Below are 22,309 nucleotides of genomic sequence, written 5' to 3' on the forward strand. Positions count from 1 at the left end.
TTCAAGGACAGTTAAACACAAGGAATTTTCTTAGAAGGCAGAATATGATAATAGAAAATAAAGACTACAGCTATGTTTTTTTGCAATCATAATGAGAAAAAAAACTAGTCTACACTTGTTCAACTGTCCCTTTAGTTTGAGGTGTTGGACCTATATTAGTATTGCTTGGGACCTTTCGAGGGATTTTAATAGTATGATGTATGAAGTACTACCTCCATTTTCAAATAATTGATACTGGTATTGTAGCAACTATAACTTTAACCAATAATAATTTTAAAATATTTAAGCAAGTAAAATAAAAATAGTATTGTTAGATTTGCCATAAAAATAGTTTAAATATGTTGTATACTTAGAATAATTTAAAAAATTGACGGTTAAACATTGATGTTTGAAGTTAATGGTGACAGTTATTTGAAAACGGAGGTAGTAAATATTACTTCGCAACACCTCTTATTCATGGTGATTTTCATGATTACGTATGGGGAAAATCTAGAAACAAAGAATGAAAAAAAAAACAGCGATGGACGTCAAACTTCAACAGTTGGAAGTCAAACTTTCTAGACTCAGCTAAATAGAATGAACTCCACCTTGGTTGCATTGATCTTGGCCTAGCTTTCCTCTCTTAAATAGTGCTCTCTCTGTTCCTAGCTCCCTTTAGCTTTGTATAGTGTGTGGACTTCTCTTGTTTCCCTAATTACTGGGATCTGTACGGTCTCTAGCTTTTTATGCTACATTTATTAATAAATACAACAGTGGAGAACTGCATGTAGCACAAATGGCCAGAGCTGTGTTGTTGTGCCCAGACCACCTGCGTTCGAACCCTGATCGATGCAGGTTTTCTCACCTTTGCACAGGAGGAGCCTGTATTTCTCTAAAAAAATACAACAGTGGGGGCTTCCCTTACTGTGATCCTTCAAAAAAAAAAGAAACGAAATGCTATTCGAAATAAAACAGTACAGGAAAAGCAGTCTGGAAAAATTAGGTGAACTCACAGGTTCAAAATTCATACAAAAATAGTCATCAACATCACTTATGCTGTTCAATGTGGTATACACAAGATCAGTACAACGAAGCCACCAAAATCACTTAACTGGACGAGAGAGACAACCTACTACCCAGCTCTTGAAAACTCACCTAAAAGTGCACTAGAACTAAACAATTAATAGCCTAAGGAATGAATGGACCCCCCCCCCCCCCCCATTTTACTAAGGCCTAAACTAATTTGATTTGAACTAGTGTATGGCAACTGAGGCGGATAAAATAGGTGAGTCCAGGCATACCACAAAGAACTTTTGGATTTGCTATATTTACCAAGGAGTAGACGATCAACTCCTATCAGGGAAGAGGTGCTAACAAGGAATCCATGCACCTCATTTGGGCATTACTAACTATAGAAACCTGCATAGATCGTCACCCAATCATCATTCTAGGTACCTGCATTACATGCCAAATTGAGACTCACGCCATGCATCTATTCAGGTGGCGGCAACAGGAATACAAAGCCAGAGTTCTCCCGAATCAGTGGAGGTGGCTCAATGTCAGAAATGTCAATCTGCTCCATTGATTTGGATATGTCATCAACGGAGAACGGTATGCTGCATTTCAAAGTGCAGATGAGTTAGTCGAAGACACCTCAGATTAGGTGCCTCAGACAAGAGATTAATAGGAGCAAAGAGATAGTAACCTTGAGTCATCATCCAGCAGAAATGAATTGCTTACAGGATTGTTGGAGTCTTCAGTCATTAATACTCTCATGTTTGATATAACCTAATATCACAAATCATGTGGTCAATTCTTATCAGGTGAAATGAAATGCAATAATGCAATACCGTCTGAAGTTTACCTCTGGGGAGACACTATGTGTTCCATACTTGTCATCCCAGTACATAGTACTTATCCTGTATAGCTGTTGTATGCTAAGTACCTGAAAGGAAGTCATGAGGTTGTTAACAGACTCCAAGGAAATCCATCTTTTCTAGCTATTTCTCACTCACCGGACAAAGGTCATGACTTATTTCATCCAACGTTTTCTTTGGCTTTTGATGAATTACCTGTAATAAAGATATATGTGAGAAAACTGTATATTCGATTTGGCTGTTTTGGCAGCGATAACCTAACTGTTGGTTCTGCTAACCAAATATTACGTGCAAGTCATTATAGGAGCAAATAATAAACATATTACCAGGAAACCAATAGCTTGTCTAATATGTTTAAGCTCATCCCAGGCCGAACCTGCGTACTGCAAGTATGAAAAGCACTAGATGAGAAATCAATACTGATGCTCACTAAAAGTCTGTTGCAAGAGTTCAAACAATATGTAACATGAAAAAACAGAGTCACAAACTATCTTATCTTTCTTCTGTTTTTTTTAAAAAAAAAACTATATTCTATGTATCTCCTTTTGCTGTCATTCACAGTAATAGCTAATGTTACCTCATCAGTCGCCCTATAGCACCAATGTTCAAGTTCAGCTAATCCTGCTTTTACGTACTCGCCATTACTGAATGAACAACACTCCCTTCTCAATAGCAGACTGAAGCCAGACCATGTTGAAATGAAGCTCAATAAGACATTTCTGGTTTTGCGAGCCAACGGTCAAGTAGCTGCTCTGTTTTAAATGTATTTTACCTGTTAAATAGTTGTACGTTGATAAATGAGAATATCTGAGTGAATACTTTTCGCACCAAGAAAGGAGGAACCTGCAGCGGTGATACACATCAGCAGGCCACATTGATATACACCTTTAATCAAATTATATAATCATGCAAATAATTATATGAATGATGTTATTGCAGCTGTTAAAAAATTTATCAAACTGAAATGAAGAAAAAATAAAGTAGGTTTCAACAATCTACATTATACCGACATTGTTCACTTTCAGTGTGTTCAAGAAATTCCCAAGGCTCTTCACGATCCCTTGCCAGTGAGCAATCAAAGCTTGTTGGGCAGCAGTATTAGTGTTTGAACGTGAAGATCCTTTCATTAAGCTTGCTCTTGATGTTCTCGGGGCCTGTATTGTTTGTATAGGAAGGGAGAATTGAATTAAGTCACCAATTAGACAATATAAGGTACTCATATTGGTCATTCCAAAAACAAAAGTCAAGCTAACAGGATGGCTATCATTCTCTGGACTCAGAAACCATGAATACCTGAATGCACAAGCCGAGCAAAGGAGAGATCTCTTTCTTTAAATTATCCCGGATCATTCCATATATCTTCTCCACATATGCTGTAAGCTGCTGTTTAAATAGTAAAGCAGGATACTTCGCTTCAACTTGTCTCAGTGTCTCAACTCCACTAACCATGCTTCCATTTATTAGAGAAAGATTTACACCTTGTGGAGTTCCTCTGAAGCTCTGGATTAGAAAGGGGATAACAGGCTCATTTATTAACTATGCATCTAAAGTTAAAGAAGAACAAAAGAAAAAGAAAAATGTATGCCTGTGTCATTCTTCCAAAAAGTGTAGCAGAAGATGATCTTCGACGCTGTGGAGCCATTCCTGTCGACCCACTTGCCTTTAATGTCCGTTGAAGCAACAACAACAGCGTTGAAGCATTTGAAAGCCAATAGGCCAAGACTTCATTGTTGTCTTGTGTCTATATAACACAGCAAAATGATAATTTAGCATCACCGTAGATAATGGTAATAAAATTGCATCATATGATTGTAACCTCAATTGCATGTCCAATGGTCTGAATGATGCGATCAAAAACACTTGTCCGCTCCACTTCAAATGATCTCCAATGAAGAAGGCACTTGTATACAATGCAAGCAGCAACCGGTCGATTCCCAGCATAGCCTAAATGTTGTGCGATGCATCTAATTAACAGATCTTGGTTTTCCTGCAACGGTTCCAAACATATCAGTTGCAGAGAGTGACATGAATCTAAAGGATCTATGTAGTAATTCTAAAAAACATGAATAAGATGGCAGGTCACACCTGCTGCTTTTCATTAAGAGATTTCTGTGGCTTATCATCAATGTCAAATTCCTTTTTAGGAGAGGACGTGTTATTGGACTCCTGAAACACCAACAGAGAAGCAAAGATAGGTTATTTTAATATACTTTCAAGTAACTCAATTGTATGCTGCTAACCATATATATAAAGCATGTCCACTCACTGGAGTTGCTTTTGGATCACTGCCTGATACACTCACATTTTCAGAACTCCTCTGTAAAACAAACAGGATGTGCAAATTATTGATTGAACCTTCCGATAAGGAACAAAAGATAAAACATAGCAATACTCACCTGTAAATTGGACTTGGAGCGGCCAGACAGAATTTTGCTTGGGGCCATTGAGACAGCTTGCTGACGAAGCACTTTATTTTCAGATTCTACATTAGAGAGCTTCTCCTCTAGCCTGCATGAAGACATACAGATCACAAAAACATAAGATGAAGATTTGATGCTGGACAACGTAGCAACAATACAATTACTCAATTAGATATGAGTATGATTATATTTATAAAGTATATATATATATATATATATATAATGTATATCTATTATATGCCTAGGTGCACTATAGTTCACTGTTGCGCCACCCCGCAATTACGATCCAAAAAACAGTATAGTTGTGACTCACAAGATATGTCAATTACTACAAACATATATGGTCGTAACTGGGTACTTATCTAGTCGTAATTATGCACTTTTTTGTCATATGATCGCAACTAGGTCACCTCTACGCACACCCCCAGTTACGATCCAAAAAACAATATAGTTGCTATCGTAACTGATTTTTTTGTCATGTGATTGTAACTCAATTATTTGTGCTGTCGTAACTGACTATTTTCTTAGTCGTAACTGTGGTCGTAACTGGATCACCTCTGCGCACACCTCAATTACAATCCAAAAAGCAGTATAATTGCTATCGTAACTGACTTTTTTGTCATGTGATCGTAACTCAACTATATATGCTGTCGTAACTGACTATTTTCTTAGTCGTAATTGGAGGTGACGCAACTGGTAAACTACAATGCTTCTTGTAATTATACACTTTTTTATCATGTGATCGTAACTCACCTATATGTGCCGTCGTAACTGACTAGTTTCTTAGTTGTAACTGGGATTGTACGAAGGTGGCTGCAGCAAATGAGTGTAACGCAACGTAGTTCACTGTTGCGACTAAACGCAGAATAGACTCGTCGTGTGTGTAATATCCTCAAACTATAAGGGGTTCCTTGCATATTGTCACCTGTACATGTGTATATATACTGGCCCAGGACATCAAGGGAATACAAATTGCTATTCCTAACACTTAAATTGTATTCAAAACTTTTTCAAACACTTAAATGTAACAAACAGTTTAACCAAGTTAAGCCTGCTCTAGCTAGAAGAGTGAACAAATACATATTGGTTAGAATGTCTTCTGCTACATAGGTGTCTATTAAAATAGAAAATCTGGACATGTTTCATGCACAACAGGACAAAACATGGAAACATCAGTGAAAACAGCATAAAAAGAAACAGGCAACATGTGAAAGCATAACCTTCTAAGATATTCCTGAAAGTGACGCATTTTTACTTCAGTGTCTTCCAGTTTCTTTTGCTTTTCTTCATTTGCTTGTTCTTCTTCAGAGCGTTTCTTTTCTAAATCATCTGCTCTTTGTTTTTCTGATTGCAGTGTGGTCTACAACAAAATGAAGTTGTACACAAAATGAGTGGAAGTGTTAATCATGTAGATATAAAGTGTGTAATTCTATCAGATAGTGTCTTCTCGTGAAAAATTATATTACCAGAAAATCATTAAGAAATTGTGGATAATGACAATAGTAGTACATTACAAACCTTAAGTTCTTGCACCTCTGCTTTCAAGGAATCAATCTTTTCAGTGTCTTGGACAACAACCTGAGTTTCCTGCACTACAGGGGGTGCTTCCTCAATAGCCTTTACAGTTTCTCGTTCCTTTAGAAGCATTGCATTTGTCTCATCCAATTTAGCTTGCAGTGCTTCCATAGAGCTCTGCAGTTTTGACAATTCCTGGGCTTTTGCTTCTTCTAAGTCAGTCTGTATACACGTGAATCAATTTGTGTGAAATTACAGAAATAATAGGTAATATGATAATACCTAATTACACATAATAAAACAATAGAAGATGAAACCATGGTGTAATTATGTTTTACTACTAAGAAGTGTTTATGGAGTGGAATGTACATAAAGAAACAAAGACGTCAAAAATTGTACCCTCATTCGCTTCTCTAATTGTACGCGCCATGTAAGTTCTTCCACTTTCTTTTCAAGTTTATCCTTTGCTTCCTTGAGTGCACCTGTTTCTCTTGCTTCCTGAAGAGAACATAATAGCAAATAGCAATGCATTATGATAATTTTGCATACTCTGATGGTGCTACTTTAATGCCAACTTATGAACTGCTAAACAGGCAACATTTCTCATGGGATCATTTACTCCCCTCCAACATGCAGTTGATTTTTTTTTAATGTAGTTTTGAGCACAAGAAAGACTTTATATTCTTTATATAAGAAATAGGACTAGAGCATTCATGCTGTATACATAAACAGCAGATGATATGCACAATGAATGGGATACTATGCATACCATTTTGAGTTTCCTAAGTTCTTTCCTTGCAATTCTTCCCCTCCATCTGCATTGTGCAACAATGGCTGCGCTTTTCAACTTCTTATGGTACAAAAGAGCTCTATGGCACCTATAGCGAGCCTGCCATGGAGAATCAGGGCATTCAGGTACATATCTGGTTTTATAAGCATTACACATAGTTGACTTGTATTATTATTTACTATTAACTCCAAATCACCTGAATTTTAACAGCAGCTGTAGATTGCTTCTTAAATCTGAACTCATTTCTGGCTGCCATTGCTCGCAATGCAGTTTGCACTACAAGGACAGAAGCATTTAGGAGTTTATAGGACCTTCTTGCCTGATGCCTACGTTGATTTTTCTGAACTTTGATGGCTGCTGCTTCCCTTCGCATGTGATCGTATAGTTTACAAGCCAATCTTCCTACAGCACAAAGCATAACATTGCCAATTAGTTAGCAAAATGAAATGACCATGGCTACAGTGGATTGTAAGCAAAACTGACCTCTCCATATTGCCTGAACACATACAGAAGCCTTCCTCAAAGAAAGGAATTTCTTCCGCATGATATGAGTTCGTATTTTCCCTTGAATTGTTTTTGCCGCAGCACTGAGTACTTCAGTCCTCCTAGCATCTAATTCAGCCATCTGGCCGGCTCTCAGAAAAACTTTCGTTTTACCTATCTGAGAAATGTAATTCAGCGTTAGTGTGATCGAAATAAGTACATTGAAGCCCTAGTACAGAACAGTTATCAATATCTCGTTTTACCCCCCTTTTTATCCATGTGCTAGTAACGTGAAGGTGCCCTGCATGCACACCACAAATATAAGCAAGTGCAACCTCTAGTCAGATTTACTTGTCATTTAATCTTCTATGCACACCCTTCGACAACAGATCTAAATACTTTGATGTACAATAGTGGTTAAAATTTTAAAAGTTTAACTGCATGCATTCTAGGATAACATCTATTTTGGACCCGATGTACTAAATAAGTACACAAATTTTATGTAATTTTTTTTTGCCAGATCATCAATAGTTTTCCAAAGTATGCTAGGCATTAAAAAGTCTAAACTTTGAATAAAAGAACATGTGATAAGGCAAATGGGTTAGAGTTCATGTTAATTACCTGAAAGCCCGTTAGACCCTTCTTTTCAAGAACCCTCTTGCAGGCAACCTTTTCGTCACAACTATTAGAGATAGAAAAAGCAAAACTTAGAGATGTACTATTATGAGCACTTGCAAGCACGATTGAGTCTCGCATATTAAATTACAAATCCTCACAACTTCAACAAAGAACTTACTTTCCTTCAAGGGCCTCAGGAGCAAGTATTCCAAAACGATGCAAAAACTCATAAAATGTGCGACGTGTAGGATACCCAGCACAACTAATCCTGATTGCCTCAAGTACACCCTGTTGATAAATGACATGCAATTTAGTCGAGTAGTTTTGTCATATAGACAAACTCCAACATAGCCACCATATGCATTTACAGTACGAGCTGACACAATAAATCATAGTTTAAAATCACTTACACCACAACGCAATTGTTGCATGACATTGACATTCTCGAAAATTGCTGGTTTTAATACATTGTTTGGCTTCACACATCTGATATAATGAGGTTCTGTAGAATTCAATGTATCCATAAGAGCTTGAAGTTGTTGCTGCCACATAGAAAGCAGAGGTTGGTAACATCAGTCATGCATAATAGCAACCAGGAGAAAAATAGATAAGGGAATGGTGGGAGGCGGCGGACCTTGAAGCGAGCTCCAATGGAAGAGAACTTGGAAGATTTAGATGTCTCCTCTGGCAGAGGTGGAAATAATCCAGAGATAAATGGGCATTTAGAAGCACTCAGTAGCTCTTGGTGCTCTGCCACAACATAGTCTTTATTTTTGTCAAGGAATTGTTCAGACTGATACAGAACCTGAATACGACAAGTATCAGTTAAAATTAGATATACAGTACTATCCTGATGCAATTGAATTGGTGAACAAAAGCTAACCTCTCCAGCATAGTGACAAATTGTGAAATCAGTGCGAGATAGCTTTGGTTTGACAAAACGTTTGTTCTTTTGAAAAGTCTGGTACAGCTTCTGGGCGAAGGTCTCATGTGTTGACTTGGGAAACATACTGAATGGGGTAAAGAAAAAAGAGAGCATGTTAAAATAGCTTATCATCTAATCAGCAGCCATCAACTCAAACATTCAACTATATCACACAGGTGGGAAAAAACTGATAAGACGAGAAAGATAAATGGTAAGCATACCATGCTTCATCAAGAAGTGCAATAACACCACCAGGTTTCTGCAAACAGACAATTCAAACAAACACAACTCAATCGCATTCATTGTTAAATTCAGTAATGCATGTAAGGAAATAGTTAGGAATCCGCTGCAAAACAGACTGGTAAATATTACGTAGTTTTAAGACAAGTACAATAAAAAGAATGCAGCATCTTTGCCTGGCCAAAACAAGGGCTTCTTAGGCCTTGCTTAATGCTTGGACTTCTACAATTAATCGTCTTACTGTGGCATCAGCTTATGGGTACCAAAATCACCCTTCTACCGCACTCAGCTTAGTTGCTGATTTTAGTGAAAGGATGTTTGATCTTCTAAATAATACTAAATGTAGTTGAATCTTTGCCCTTGTTTTCAGAGCATATGCCCAAAGGAGAAGCTTAGGTTCAGTGAAATAGTCCCTGATTGAAAAGTGTTGGATTGTATTCCACAGCGGCACAATACCACAATACATGATCATTGATTGATGCCAACGAAGTAAAACAAGGAACAATACTCAGGTTATACATTCTGAAGTAAAATTCTTTAGATGAAACTAAACTAATTAAACTTAGAGGTCTTCTATGTATAATTGCTATGCATACCTTCTCAATAAGGTCAAGAACATCTTGATTATCAACAAATTCAATATAGCTCCAATCAATTTGTTCTTTGGTGTACTCCTCTTGTTCCATCTTGAAAACATGCTGAAAAGAACAGACAGACACCTTTCACATAAATATATGTTCTTTTGGTTCGCAAATTGCTAGTGGCTTTGGTGTACATGAAGTCATGAACCATTCCTTGTAAACAAATGTTACCTGATTGAAATGTTGTTGCAATTTCTCATTTGTGTAATTAATACAAAATTGTTCAAAACTGCATAAATTATGATTTGTCAGTTTGTGAAAACAACAAAGTGGATTGTACATACGAGGCTAAAAGTAAATGTTACCTGTTTGACTTGAAGCTTTCAAAACCATAGATGTCCAGGACACCAATAAGACTTTTGGAATTAGCATCTTGCCCAATAGAACTATTAATTTTATCAACAAGCCTGCAATATAGTGATGGATCGCAATGGTGAATGCAGTATTTTTTCTATGTTGCATTGGCATGATATGGAACACATGTAACAAAGTACAAAATGGTATATGTTACCAGTCGAACAAGCGAGAATATATTGTCTTTGCCAAACCATCCCTGCTGATAGTTGCATTGTAAGGATCAAGGCTCCTTTTTATAACCTCCTCTGGTGTTACCATTACACGCTTACAAAGAGCATCTTCCAGGGCTCCAGGATCACACCTGACACATACACCTCAACACTCAATTGAGCATGAAATAGTTTCATCAACTATATCAAACAAGACTAAAGATAGGTCATTACATAAGAAGCTCAGCAGTTGTTTCAAGATGGAACTTAGATTTTTCATCTTTCAAAACTGAGGAATCAACTTCTTTCCCCTTGGCAAATTCAATGTTGCCAATATGAAGGATAGCAGCAACAACCCTGAAAATAGCATCCTGGAAGCAAATTAAATTGTAGAGAAGTGAGAAAAGGCATGAAGTTAAACTAGCCATTGAACATATCAAACAACATATGGAAATTGAGCATGGATATTGTGTCTGGTGGTCTTGGCGTCACCCATATCTGCAGCATACACATGTCATTTGGCACTGGAGATGGTGCTGATGGAAATAAATTCAATATAGAATTTGATGGATGGCCTGCTAACGTTATGGTATGACACTAATCGTGTTATTTGAATTCAAAGGGCAATGGAGGCTAAAATGACGAGATCATAACGCACATGCGTAAGTATTAGATAAGGGTGACGCCGGCTCCGCCAGACACAAATGAATCTCCATATGGAAACAATTGAGCTACCTGTTCCTGAGTACTAATGCCAACAATATCCATTGCTCTTCTGGTAGCCAAATACTCATGGGCGTCACTTACACCAACAAGTTCGTAGCAATTTGATTGATTGAGATAGTGAAAAGACTTAGGATTTCTTAATTTATACTTTTCAACCTCCTGAAAGTTCAATGTCACAGGAGATAATTTGTATTAGGAACAAAATCTAAAATTGGTGTACAAAATACTAGCCATGAGTGCGTTGAGACACATAAGCAATATTCAACGAGAATATAGATTGTTACCTCCTGTGGTGCCGCACAAAGGAGATAAAAGCAGTGGTAGTTGCGTTCTGGATCAGAAATTTGGCATACCCGTGACCTTTCTAGAAGGTAAGTTCTGACAGCAGCACCTGAGATCCTCCCTTGTTTATCAAACTGAATCTCAACAAACTTACCAAACCGACTGCACCAATCATTATAAAAAAAATGAGATTATCCAAGTGATTTGGGAAAAAAAAGTAACCCTATGATTGAGGCAGTTATTTTAGATTTCTTCTACCTAGAATTGTTATTTCTGACAGTTTTTGCATTGCCGAAAGCTTCAAGGACTGGATTTGACTGCAGACGCAAGAATAAGCAACATATGTTCAATTGAGGTACAAATAAGTTAACAGTATAATTGTTTTTCAAGGCCAAGCACTGACTGTCTTACTTCGAGAACTTGTTGCTCTACTGTCCTTCCTTCAGTTGCAGCTCGGCCACCCAAATAGGCAAGATACCTCATAAGCATTTTTGTTGTTTCTGTTTTACCAGCACCACTCTCACCACTCACGAGAATAGCATTGCTCTTCCCTTCATTAATCATAGCTCTATTTCAAGTAAAAAGACATCAGTGAGACCAACCCATCTTCTGTGGAAATACTGAACCAATTCCAGCTATCAACCTTACCTGTAAGCAACATCTGCCACAGCAAAAACATGTGGACTTAACTCTCCAAATGGTGCTCCCTTATACTGTTGCATCATATGTGGATCATATAAATGGGGCAGTCTTTGGAAAGGATTGACGGCAATGAGAATGTTTCCAGTGTATGTCTGCCAAAATGGTAAAATATCATTCATAAGGAACATAATGTGAGTCTCAAACTCATAAGCTCAGATAGTAACAACTGGCACAATGACATAGCCACAGTAAGTTATAATGCATTAAACAGTAAAGAAGAACATACATAAATTTCATTGAGTTCATATCTGATCGCTAAATTCTGTAACACCCCTGGTTCATGGAGATAGGATAGCTTTGTCATGTCATCAACTCCACCAGCAGCTGCCTCCATATCTTTGGGGTATAGTTTCGACAAATTTGCAACGATCTGAAAATGTGGCAATACAATGATAAGTGATGGCATATCTAATACAACGCCCAAAAGACCAGTCTACAAGACCAAACTTAACGGTCAACAAGAGCTGATCAATTTTGAATGCGTTGAGTGCATGTTACCTTTTTCCCATTGGTTGATTGGATCACGGCCTCTTCGCCATTGATTTTAATGACCTCTCCATCGACCCAGGCAATTTCAGGGTCTTCAGCCCATACATGAGAGCCCACAATTATGTTAACTTTCGTCCCCTGCAATTGAAATTTGGGTATCTCAATGATCTCAGCCGACATCTAAAAGAGTCTCTGAAACAATTACGACAGTGCATTTGAATTTCCCCAATGCGTCGCAAGCAAACACATCAAGCTCACGCTAGAACACTGCCCTACCAAGCCGGACGGCCTCGCCCAACACGACCCGAACACCGCCATTGCCGTCGCACCGCATACACAATCAGGATGCTAACTCACCATTTCGCCGGCGCCCGGAGGGTGATCAGCGGAACAACAACGCAGTGAGCGACGGGGCGGACGGACTCATCTCTCCCTCTTCCCCTCCGTCGTCGTCGGCGTCGTCTAGGGGGGGAAGGAGCTGGTGCGGGGCAAAAGCGGGGGAGCGGTGAGGGAGAAGGGTGATGTGTAGAAGGCGGTGGGGGGGGGGGTGGAGGGGGTGGAGTACGTGGAGCGGCCATGGCTGCCCCCCGCCTCGATCTCTGCGGGGCGCCATGGAATCCGCCCCCGTTTCGCTCGCGCCTCGCTCGCTCGTTTCCTCCGGTTTCCCGCACATGCGCCACTCGCAGACGCAACGGTCCGGTTGGGCCTGATGGGTTCGGCCGTGCGACGGCAACCGCGGCATCGGTCTTTCGGACGAGATAGAAGGAATGTTTGATCGCACGCGATTTTGTTCGTTCGGACCAGCCGTGGTCTAGGCGGTTTTGTTAGTACGGACGTATATGAGTGGAAGGTGGTTGAATGTAGTAATAATATTTAGAATATTGTTTTGTTATATTTGTCTGGCTAAGTTAAATTTATACTTGGTTGATCGAATTTAAAGTTATATGAGTAGATATAAGAGTTGAGATTATGATTAATTGTTTATATGAAAGGGATTTTGTAATGCTAATAAGTAAATTTGTTTATACAAGCAAATACAGTAGACTACATTTATCAAGCCAGGCTACAGATTCGAGCTTCACTTTCGACCCAGACTAAAAACGTACATTTGTATCCACCGGATCAGACTAAAATAATAAATACGGACAATCAAACACGTTTCTTTACAAGATTATACACATTTACCAGATCAGAATCTCCAAATACGGACAACTAATCACACCCTTACTGTTTGAGATGGTCTGATGCAGGATGAAATCGAAGAATTACTAATCTGAGGGTTCTACGGTTTTGTATTCGCCACCTCCTTGTGAAGATATCCGATCACTTGTTTGGATAGAATAAGGAAAAGGCGAGTAAGCAAACAACTCAGGGCATGCTTCGACAAGAGAAATTAGGATACAGACATTTACAATTTTATTTAAATTCCTGAAGCAAGCCCCTCATGGATTGTACCAGCTTATCATGCTCCAAAATTTGCTAAAATAGCAATATTTTCTTGAACGTAGGAACTAATCCAATAATGAAACATGGCAACATAAATCACATGACAATAGAACAACGCTAGAGACATGGAAATGGCATGCTACATTCTTACTGCCCTTCTCTACAAAAAGGCAGGCGTCCCTTGCCTTCACGGTATACATGACAGTGCAATGGGGTTATTTGTCATCATGAGTTCATGACCTAACTTGAACAATTCCTTCTGTTGGATCAGTCCTAGCTGGTATGCCACTATGAACTGGAGCTCAATGTTCCGCACAAACCAGTGCCAACGATAAGAAATGTTATGGCCTGTAGATATATGTAAACGAAATAGAAGTCGTCTCCGTAAACCACGTTGTAGGTCGCGCAAGAGACGAGGAAGATGGCAACCAAAATCTCTGACATGGTGCATCTGCAAATATCATGAAAATGGTGCACAAATTAGAGCCACTTCAAGTGAAACTTATGAGACTTCTCAGGACGTATATAAAAAAGCAAAAGCATGCTACCTATCCCAAAACCTGCAGGGAGGCTGTGGCACAGGCTTTGTGCTGCTTGATTTGCCAAGTTTCTCTGTGACAACCCACTCGTTCACACTCCCGAGCTCGAGCAAACCGATGAATGTCGCCTTGGTTCGGTGAAAAGACATCACATTTTCAAAGAGGATCCAGAATGGTATGAAATGGAGGGAACTGAAAGCAAAGCAGTTGTTAGAAACACAACACATTTTATTTTACACAAACATAGTCAGGTCAACAAACTCTTCTGGAAAGCACGAGATTTAAACCTTAAACTAAAAAACGAGTTTTAAACCTTGGATTTCTGATGGCGCATAGAAGTGTTATTGTTGTTGGGACATAAACCACCCCCCATACTGGAAGCGTGACCTCTGGAATTAGTACGGACAGTGGTATTACTACACAGTAGAGCATGAAAGGCACCACATGAGCAACAACCTTCCTCACGAAGAAGAAGCTGTAGAGCAAATAAAGCTTCCTCCAAAATGATACGTCCTGCACCAGGATTCAGATGACGTCAGATAAACATAGGGAACAGCAACACTGTAATCGAATGGGCAGATCACCCATACAGAACAACAGAGTACAAAAATTGATGGCCATGCTTACCAGACATAATACTACCTATGCACTTATTACAGGATATATAGATTATAATTGGCAAACTTACCTTGGTCAGAAATATTTCTGCTCCTGTCTTCCGGAATAAATTTGCTGCCCCACAAGTCCACCGGTGCTGTTGACGGCGATATGCTTTCAGATTGCTTGGCAGTTCACTTTTGACCTATGATTCCGGTAATAAATTTCTTGAAAGTCACATCATGTGTAAAAATACGATTGCCAGGCAAATAAGGTACTGCTGGCTATTAAACTACAAAATTGACTATACCAAAAATGCTGCGAAACTTGCTTTCATTTCTGACAATTTCTAACAGGATTTACATTGCCATGCTGCTCTGATGATTTTTTCCCCTTTTATCGCTCATTACTTAAGGCATACCACGGTGTAGAGTTGTAGACTGCATAACATTTTTGTAGTTTAACTAGAAAATTGAGTCCATACGAGTATGTTAGTACCATTGTACCTTAACATCTCCAACATAGATGAATTTCCATCCTTTCAGACCTGCTCTGACAGCCAAATCCATGTCTTCCACAGTGGTCCGATCCTCCCAACCCCCGGCTTCCTTGATGGCGGAAATTCTCCAGACACCAGCAGTTCCTGAAGTTAAATAGGTTAATCCTACGTGATTGAGGATAGTTCAATTCTTACCGGGAGATGTTTCTGTTATACCGTTAAAACCAAAGAAGGCAAAGGTTGATGAACCACCTTCCTGCTCTACTTTAAAGTGATAATCTAATGTCATCTTTTGTATCCTTGTCATCAGGCATTCATTGGGATTAACTGCAAAACCGTCCCGAAATGCCAGTCAGCAAGTTCCTGTCAAATGGAACAGGAGATGCATCAGATGGATAAAGCCTACTCAGCATATTTATGGGACAAAACTTGTGTTTTACTCAGAAAGTGTTTTTTATTTTTATTTTTGCAGTATAGCTATAGGTATGAGTGTAACCCAATTGCATTTTCATCGGTGTTGATTAAGTTGCCAGTCGTAGGTTAAGATTAGTACTTTGTGTTGACTACTACAACTAGGCAAATTAAGTATTGTCGTGGAAAAACAACATACTAAGGATTCATGGTTGAAGTGGTTTAATGTGCTAGGTTGGATAGCCTAGTTAGATATGAGAATATTTGCCAACTACAATAAGGCTTTGTTGTTATGGTTATGATAAAATGCTATCAACTATGTTTTATATCTAGAAGTGAAGAAAATGCTTTTCAAAATACAATTGTGATATTAAACAGAGCCTAAGGGCATCGCCAATAATATAAAGTCTATTTGGCAGAGCTCTTGGAGTTAGTCATCCCTAACTCTAGAAATTCTTGGAGCCGGAGCTGAGAGCAGATTGAAGATTTTTTGTTTAAATATATTGTTCTTATGTGGGCTGAAAATAGATATTTGAACCACTTTATTTTATCTTACAAACTCTAAATCTTACATGAATCTCAGAGCTAGAGCTCTGTCAAACAGAGTCATAACCAACTACTAGCTATAATAGTTGTCCATGCCATCTATATATAGCACCATAAATAACTTCTCTAATGAATTAGCTATAGTATACTCTCCAAATTTAATACGAATCCACATGTAATGGAGCATTAAAAGTCTACACACGTTTTGGAATGCGCTATAGACTTTTCTCTGTCCTCTTCTTCTCTCTTCCTCTCTTCTCTCTCCTCCACATAAGCAAAATGTTGATGTGGATTTATTATAGCTAGGTGACTATACCATTTGGTTTAACCCTTTTCAAATATTTGTTTTAAACCAGCTACTGCAATAAAAAAATATGAGTAGTTACCAAAAAGATCCACTTTAGAGAAAATAGAGAAAGATCAACAGTTGGATGACAAATGCTTTTAAAAATAGGCATAGAACGTCACAACGCAACAACAAACCACATACACATACTGGCCCTAAACAAAAGGAACTCATAGCCAGGGTAGAGTCGGGTGTTTTCAGGCTTACCAAATTCCCACCGTGCTTGAACAAGAGCAATCCGTGGACTATGCACAAGATACGGGATGGTCCTCATGAGGAAGTCAGGTTCCGGCTGGAAATCAGCATCAAATACGGCGACAAAATCACAATGTCGGACATAGTCATGCAACATCCCTTGTTTCAGTGCACCGGCCTTATACCCTTTTCGATTGTTTCTCACCTCATACTTTATGTTCTTGCCTCTGTTAGCCCAAAACTTGCATTCAAGCTCCACCAGATCCTATTGAGAGCACACACTACATGAATGATTTATTTTGAGGAGGGCAACAGCAAAATTCAGTGCTAGTTCAATGAAATAGCTCGACCTAATATGTTATATGTACACTGCTTATTTCTACTACAGGTAGCTAATTAATGCCACTAGCTACAATATGAATGTTTTATGTCCATTTCAAAAGAAGAAAGACATATTCTTATGCCGTGCTGAAAAAAATGTACTTATGAGAACATAAAAATGTATCAAATTGCAAATTAAGTGATGTATGCAGCTTATGTGGCTCTATCCGCCCCGCCCGTGTAGAACATAGGGCTCGTTTGGATTACTACCGATGGACGCCATGCCAATTTTTTGTGGTTGATTGCGATGCAGGTGCGCGTTTGGATAGTAGCCGCGGGTTGGTGCGCCCTCACGCCCACTTCCACGCGTAATTCTTTTTCACGCCCACGCTTTGGCTCAATCAGCTTTTGGCGGGCAGGCATGAGCCAAAATCAAACTACCCATAACTCTTATCATTGTCTAGTCATCTTTAGTAGTTCTTCCTGTTTGTTTTTTCCAGCCATGTTGCAACATCTCCAAGATATACAATTTGGTATAGTTATCATCTCAATGTGTCACCACATAGACATATTACTGCTACTTGGCTTAACATATCATTCTTGTCCACAAAAATAAGACGATTGAGTGCATCATTTTTTATTATCGATTTGCGAGATATGCATAGTTTATCATCCAAGTGACTTCTAACTTTTACTCATCGAGCAGTGTTCCAAATATGTTTGGCAACTAACTTGGTGGTATTAGTACACAACAGAAAGCCAAAATAATGATAGCGGTGACGGCTTTTTTTGATCGTTATGGCTATGTAGAAATGACATTATTTTTAATAAAAATAAAATTAACTCTCATTTACAAGTTATTTATACATGTACACGGTTACTTCGTACTTAGGTTGTGTTGCGGCGATAGGAGCATCAATATGTACTATTATGGAGCGAGTGGTCATGGATATTTTTACCCGATTTGGATAGCAATCTAAACTTCGGATTGGTGCATCATCATAGCCCACTAGCTGGATCATTTGTTCTTCATTATTTTTGTTTTGTGTTTTTCTTCTCTTTTTTGGCCACGTGCATCCGAACTATGTAGAAACCAGAAGTGATCTATTATATGTTTGTATCACCCTGATGTAACGATAAGAGTCAATAAAGTTTCATTTATCGAAAAAATTGAGTATCGACTATGCCAATTGTTAAACGCCAATTATTTTCAGAAGTTACCAACTATCTCGAGTGTTTGGTTGAACCAAGTTGAATGAGATGAACGGAATGGTCCTAGATGAGGTGATACAAGTAGGTTATTTGATTAGATGTATGAGATGCTACGAAAATATATTAGTTGGATGTATTGAATGATACAAGACATATTTAGTTGCTTAAAAGATATGTATTATATCCATATATAACTTAATTATTTTATAAATAATAATTTTTATATTTGTTATTATAAAAAAACTATGCTAATTAGTACTAATCATTACTAATTCCAATTAACTATAACTTAAGTTGTCAATAATCATCACTAAATACCCATAACAATAATTAGTTATAGTTAATAACATCTAATTATAACTAACGTTTAACTAAAAATCTCTAATAATCACTGATAGTCACTAATCATCACTAACCATAAGTAATTAGTAGAATTGACAGAACCTGTACGAGCTCTTTCGACTAATTTTCCTAAATAGGATGATACAAAATATTTTGAAAATCTATATCACACTATTCTAAATAAGATATACTATTCAAACAACGCAACACAAAGACATAAACATATCCAAAACCATCCCATACATACTGTCTCATTAAAACAAACAAACACTACCTAACATCTCTATCACTTCAGGTCTAATGGACTGGTACTTTACACGTGTCGATACTCGAGACATGTGCAGCTACCGGCCAAAGGTTTAAGCTTACCTTGACCGTTGGATCCGTGGAATCGTCTAGAACCTGTACGATGACCCTATCCGACGGCCACGACAGCCCGCACGCTGCTCCAATCGAAAGCTTGTACACCTACCAAAAAGAAACGAGGCGTACGTATGTACATACGTACGCACGACCAACCGTATAAATCCATTGTTTTTTAGACCAGTATACTGCTTTGCATTGCGTATCCGCAGTCCCGTACTGCGGTACAGTGAGTGGGACACGTACGTACCTCCCGCTCGTTGTACATGGGGATTTGGACGAGCACCATGGGGTAGCCGAGGCGGCCGCCCGCCTCCTCGTCCTCGCCGCCGGCGAGCGGGCCCGCTCTGTGCTGCCTTCGCCGCGCGAGGAGGCTGGCGGCGGCCAGGAACACGGCGTCGGCGAGCAGCATGGCTGACAGGGCCAGGCACACCCACGACGCGGCGGCCAGCGCCGGCGCCACGGCCGCCGCCCGCGCCGCGTCCCACGCGCCCCGCAGCTCGCCGCCCGGCAGCCACCAGCTAAGCGGCAGGGACGGCTCGTCGCGGCCGCCGCCCGACGGCCACCACCGGCGCAGGAGCAGGGTCGAACCGTCCAGATCGAGCCACCCCGCGGCCGCGGAGGCCACCGCCGCTGCGCCGGCCATGCCCGCGTCCGCACCGTGCCTGTAGCTTTTTGGACGCTGCTTTTGGCGGGCGCGTCGGTGCGGGAGGCCCCTTTTGCAGGACAGCAGTGAGGCGAGTGGAGCTGTGGCTCTTCTGATCGGGGCAATTGTTTTTTTCACCCTACTGGATGTCACCCGCTAAAATACCATCCTACCAAAATTTCACTTCTAAATGCTATTTGATCCTGCATGTCATTGACCAGCACATAAACAGTAAGAGTACTTTGCACTTAAAAAATACTGAAATTAAAAATCTTGTGTAATTCAAACTAAAAAATACCAAAAAATATGTTGATTTTTGCATAAGCTCTATAATTCATAAGCAACCCATTTTAACTAGATTCACCTAAAAATCTTGTGTAGAATTCAAATTAAAATTCTCCAAAAGATGCTACTTTTGCAACTTCTAGCAATTTTTAAGGTCTCAATTTTTTTAAAAAAATCTAGAAAACTTCACTAATATTTCTCTAATGTGATGTACTAATTTATAAAATTATCTTCCACCCTAGGTTATAAGGTGAAAAGGTAAATTTATTTGTAATGCTCATTTACTATAATGTGATGTACTAATTTATTAGTAATGTCTATTACAAAGGAACTCGTTTTTTTCACCTTATAAGTTAGGGTGAGAGATAATTTTATAAATTATATATCACATAGAAGAATATTAATGATTTTTTTTAGATTTTTTGGAATTTTTTAAGGCCTTAAAAATTGTTAGAAGTTGCAAAAGTAGCACTTTTTAGGGAATTTTAGTTTAGATTCTACACAAGATTTTTAGATGAATATAGTTAAAATGGGTTGCTTATGAATTATAGAGCATGTACAAAAATCAACATATTTTTTGGCATTTTTTGTTTGAATTACACAAGATTTTTAACTTCAGTACTTTTTTAGCGCAAAGTACTGTTCTAGTGCTTACTTTTCATGTGCTTGTCGATGACATGCGGGACCGGTGATATTTGGAAGTGAACTTTTTGTAGGATGGCATTTTGGCGGGGCATCCAGTAGAGTGGAAAAAAACAATTGCCCCGGCTCTGATCCGTTGGTTTCACCGCAGCTTGACTCTCTTACATCTGGGCTAGTACATTCGCTGACATGTTAAATCTAAGTAGGATTTAAAATTTATATAATAAAATAAAATAATTTAAATATTTATTTTTAATTTAAAATAAAAATAAGACGTCCTAACTAAATATTTTCAATACGTTCACAGTTCTAACTTAAAAAAATTAGGATTAGAGATGACCAGCTAAAAACTTCTTAGAGTTGAAGCTTTTGTATAAGTTCTCAGGACGGCGACAATACAAGTTGCTTATGATTAGGTGTTTAAATAAAAAGAGTGTTAAGCATTTAATAAAAATTGTAATTTTTAATGTAAATAAAGACTATAGGTATTTAAATATGGTTAATTTTATTAGCATTAATATAAGAAATGATGCTTAAATAAATATTTTACTTTCCATCTAAACACATATGCCAGCGCGGTTAAGGAAAAATGATTTTTAATAAACACCTACTCTAAATACGCTATTATTTAACTGACTAATATCGAGTCCATGGGCATCCTATACCGATGGACTCCGTAGGGTCCGTCTGTCATGGTCACAACTTCTTCATCTTGTGGAGTGCATGGTAGATTCTATTTGGATAGACTGTAGCTTTGGAGGTTCTGACTAGCTGAGAAATCAGTTATGACTGATTGATTGTTGAATTTTAGTTGTTGATTTTTATAATAAATTTTTATCTTCTCAGCACATTAAAAAATACAAAAGCTTATCTTAGCTCGGTTCTTAACGTTTAGTTCATTTTAGCTACAGTCACTTTCTTAACCAGTCAAAAGCTAAAAAAATTAAAAAAAACCAACGGATTAAATAACTTCTGTCTTTTTCAAGAAAAAGCTGCTTTTAAGCCTATCAAACGGAGAGGTAGGCTGGTAGCCAATCATCCGCTTGCGGAAATGCCAAAAGCGAGCGTCACGGACGTGGACACGATTGGCTTGGCTGCCCCTCGCCGATATGTCCCCGTCATGGCCATGCCCACAACGACAGACCGTGCACCCAACCAAGAATAGTTTGAGTCCCTGGTTTGGACGCTCCCCTCGTCGTTGTGTTTCTCGTGTAACACTACAGGACAAGTCGTGCATGTGAATGATCCCCTCCTATCGAAAAAAATCAGCCAAAAAACAATGATAAACCTAGTTTATCGGGTCTACCATGAATCCTAATAATTTGTTTACCATATTTGTCTATATTTTACTTAAATTTATTTAATTTTTTTATATACCTAATAAATCATGTTTATCGGTACCATGTAAATTTTATTTACGTTTAAAAAAACTGCCCTCGGATCCTTTTGCCATACACGGGTAGACGGCACAGTTCATGGAACAAACCAGAGGCATCGTGTGCATGAGTTAGCAAATCACCGAAAGAGGACAGGACAGGCTCTTTCGTTCGCTCGGTTCATCATTGATCGCTAGACGCGACAGTTCTGAATCTATAGCTAAACTGGAATACGACGCTGCCTAGTGTGTGTATAGTGAGTGCCCCCTGGTCTCTGAATCTGATCACAAAATCAGATGGTGGAGCAGAATATAGTGGCTATGCAATTTGTCAGTGATTAAACCTAGAAA

General features: G+C 38.7%; 2 protein-coding genes across 4 annotated transcripts; both read right to left on the reverse strand.

Moving 5' to 3' along the window:
• Positions 1-977: 977 nt before the first annotated feature.
• Positions 978-12,896, reverse strand: LOC133930578 (myosin-9-like). Its single transcript, XM_062377248.1, has 39 exons — positions 12,551-12,896; positions 12,203-12,331; positions 11,931-12,074; positions 11,651-11,796; positions 11,414-11,570; positions 11,261-11,319; positions 11,005-11,164; positions 10,730-10,879; positions 10,229-10,365; positions 10,000-10,146; positions 9,794-9,895; positions 9,660-9,717; positions 9,444-9,545; positions 8,829-8,866; positions 8,566-8,692; positions 8,317-8,487; positions 8,093-8,224; positions 7,861-7,970; positions 7,686-7,746; positions 7,065-7,242; positions 6,778-6,983; positions 6,561-6,680; positions 6,191-6,289; positions 5,795-6,013; positions 5,497-5,636; positions 4,253-4,364; positions 4,123-4,173; positions 3,942-4,022; positions 3,673-3,843; positions 3,442-3,597; positions 3,150-3,356; positions 2,867-3,010; positions 2,629-2,699; positions 2,434-2,533; positions 2,183-2,239; positions 1,995-2,051; positions 1,844-1,924; positions 1,685-1,767; positions 978-1,595 (listed from the first exon to the last, which is right to left on the reverse strand). Exons 1-39 carry the CDS (start codon positions 12,551-12,553, stop codon positions 1,472-1,474), a joined length of 4,590 nt encoding a protein of 1,529 aa, XP_062233232.1. The 5' UTR covers positions 12,554-12,896; the 3' UTR covers positions 978-1,471.
• Positions 12,897-13,410: 514 nt separating this feature from the next.
• LOC133930579 (probable glucomannan 4-beta-mannosyltransferase 3) lies at positions 13,411-19,740 on the reverse strand. Of its 3 annotated transcripts, XM_062377249.1 has the most exons (9): positions 19,261-19,738; positions 19,017-19,115; positions 16,785-17,037; positions 15,491-15,601; positions 15,282-15,418; positions 14,867-14,980; positions 14,492-14,691; positions 14,188-14,370; positions 13,419-14,090 (listed from the first exon to the last, which is right to left on the reverse strand). In XM_062377249.1, exons 1-9 carry the CDS (start codon positions 19,654-19,656, stop codon positions 13,928-13,930), a joined length of 1,656 nt encoding a protein of 551 aa, XP_062233233.1. In that variant the 5' UTR covers positions 19,657-19,738; the 3' UTR covers positions 13,419-13,927. The 3 variants fall into 3 exon arrangements, with proteins under 3 accessions (XP_062233234.1, XP_062233233.1, XP_062233236.1); XM_062377250.1 differs by lacking the exon at positions 19,017-19,115 and having other exon boundaries at positions 13,411-14,090; positions 19,261-19,740; XM_062377252.1 differs by lacking the exons at positions 19,017-19,115; positions 19,261-19,738 and adding an exon at positions 18,053-18,165 and having other exon boundaries at positions 13,420-14,090.
• Between the last annotated feature and the right edge of the window lie 2,569 nt (positions 19,741-22,309).

Source organism: Phragmites australis, chromosome 10 (genome assembly GCF_958298935.1).
Source record: "Phragmites australis chromosome 10, lpPhrAust1.1, whole genome shotgun sequence".
Taxonomy (NCBI): domain Eukaryota; kingdom Viridiplantae; phylum Streptophyta; class Magnoliopsida; order Poales; family Poaceae; genus Phragmites; species Phragmites australis.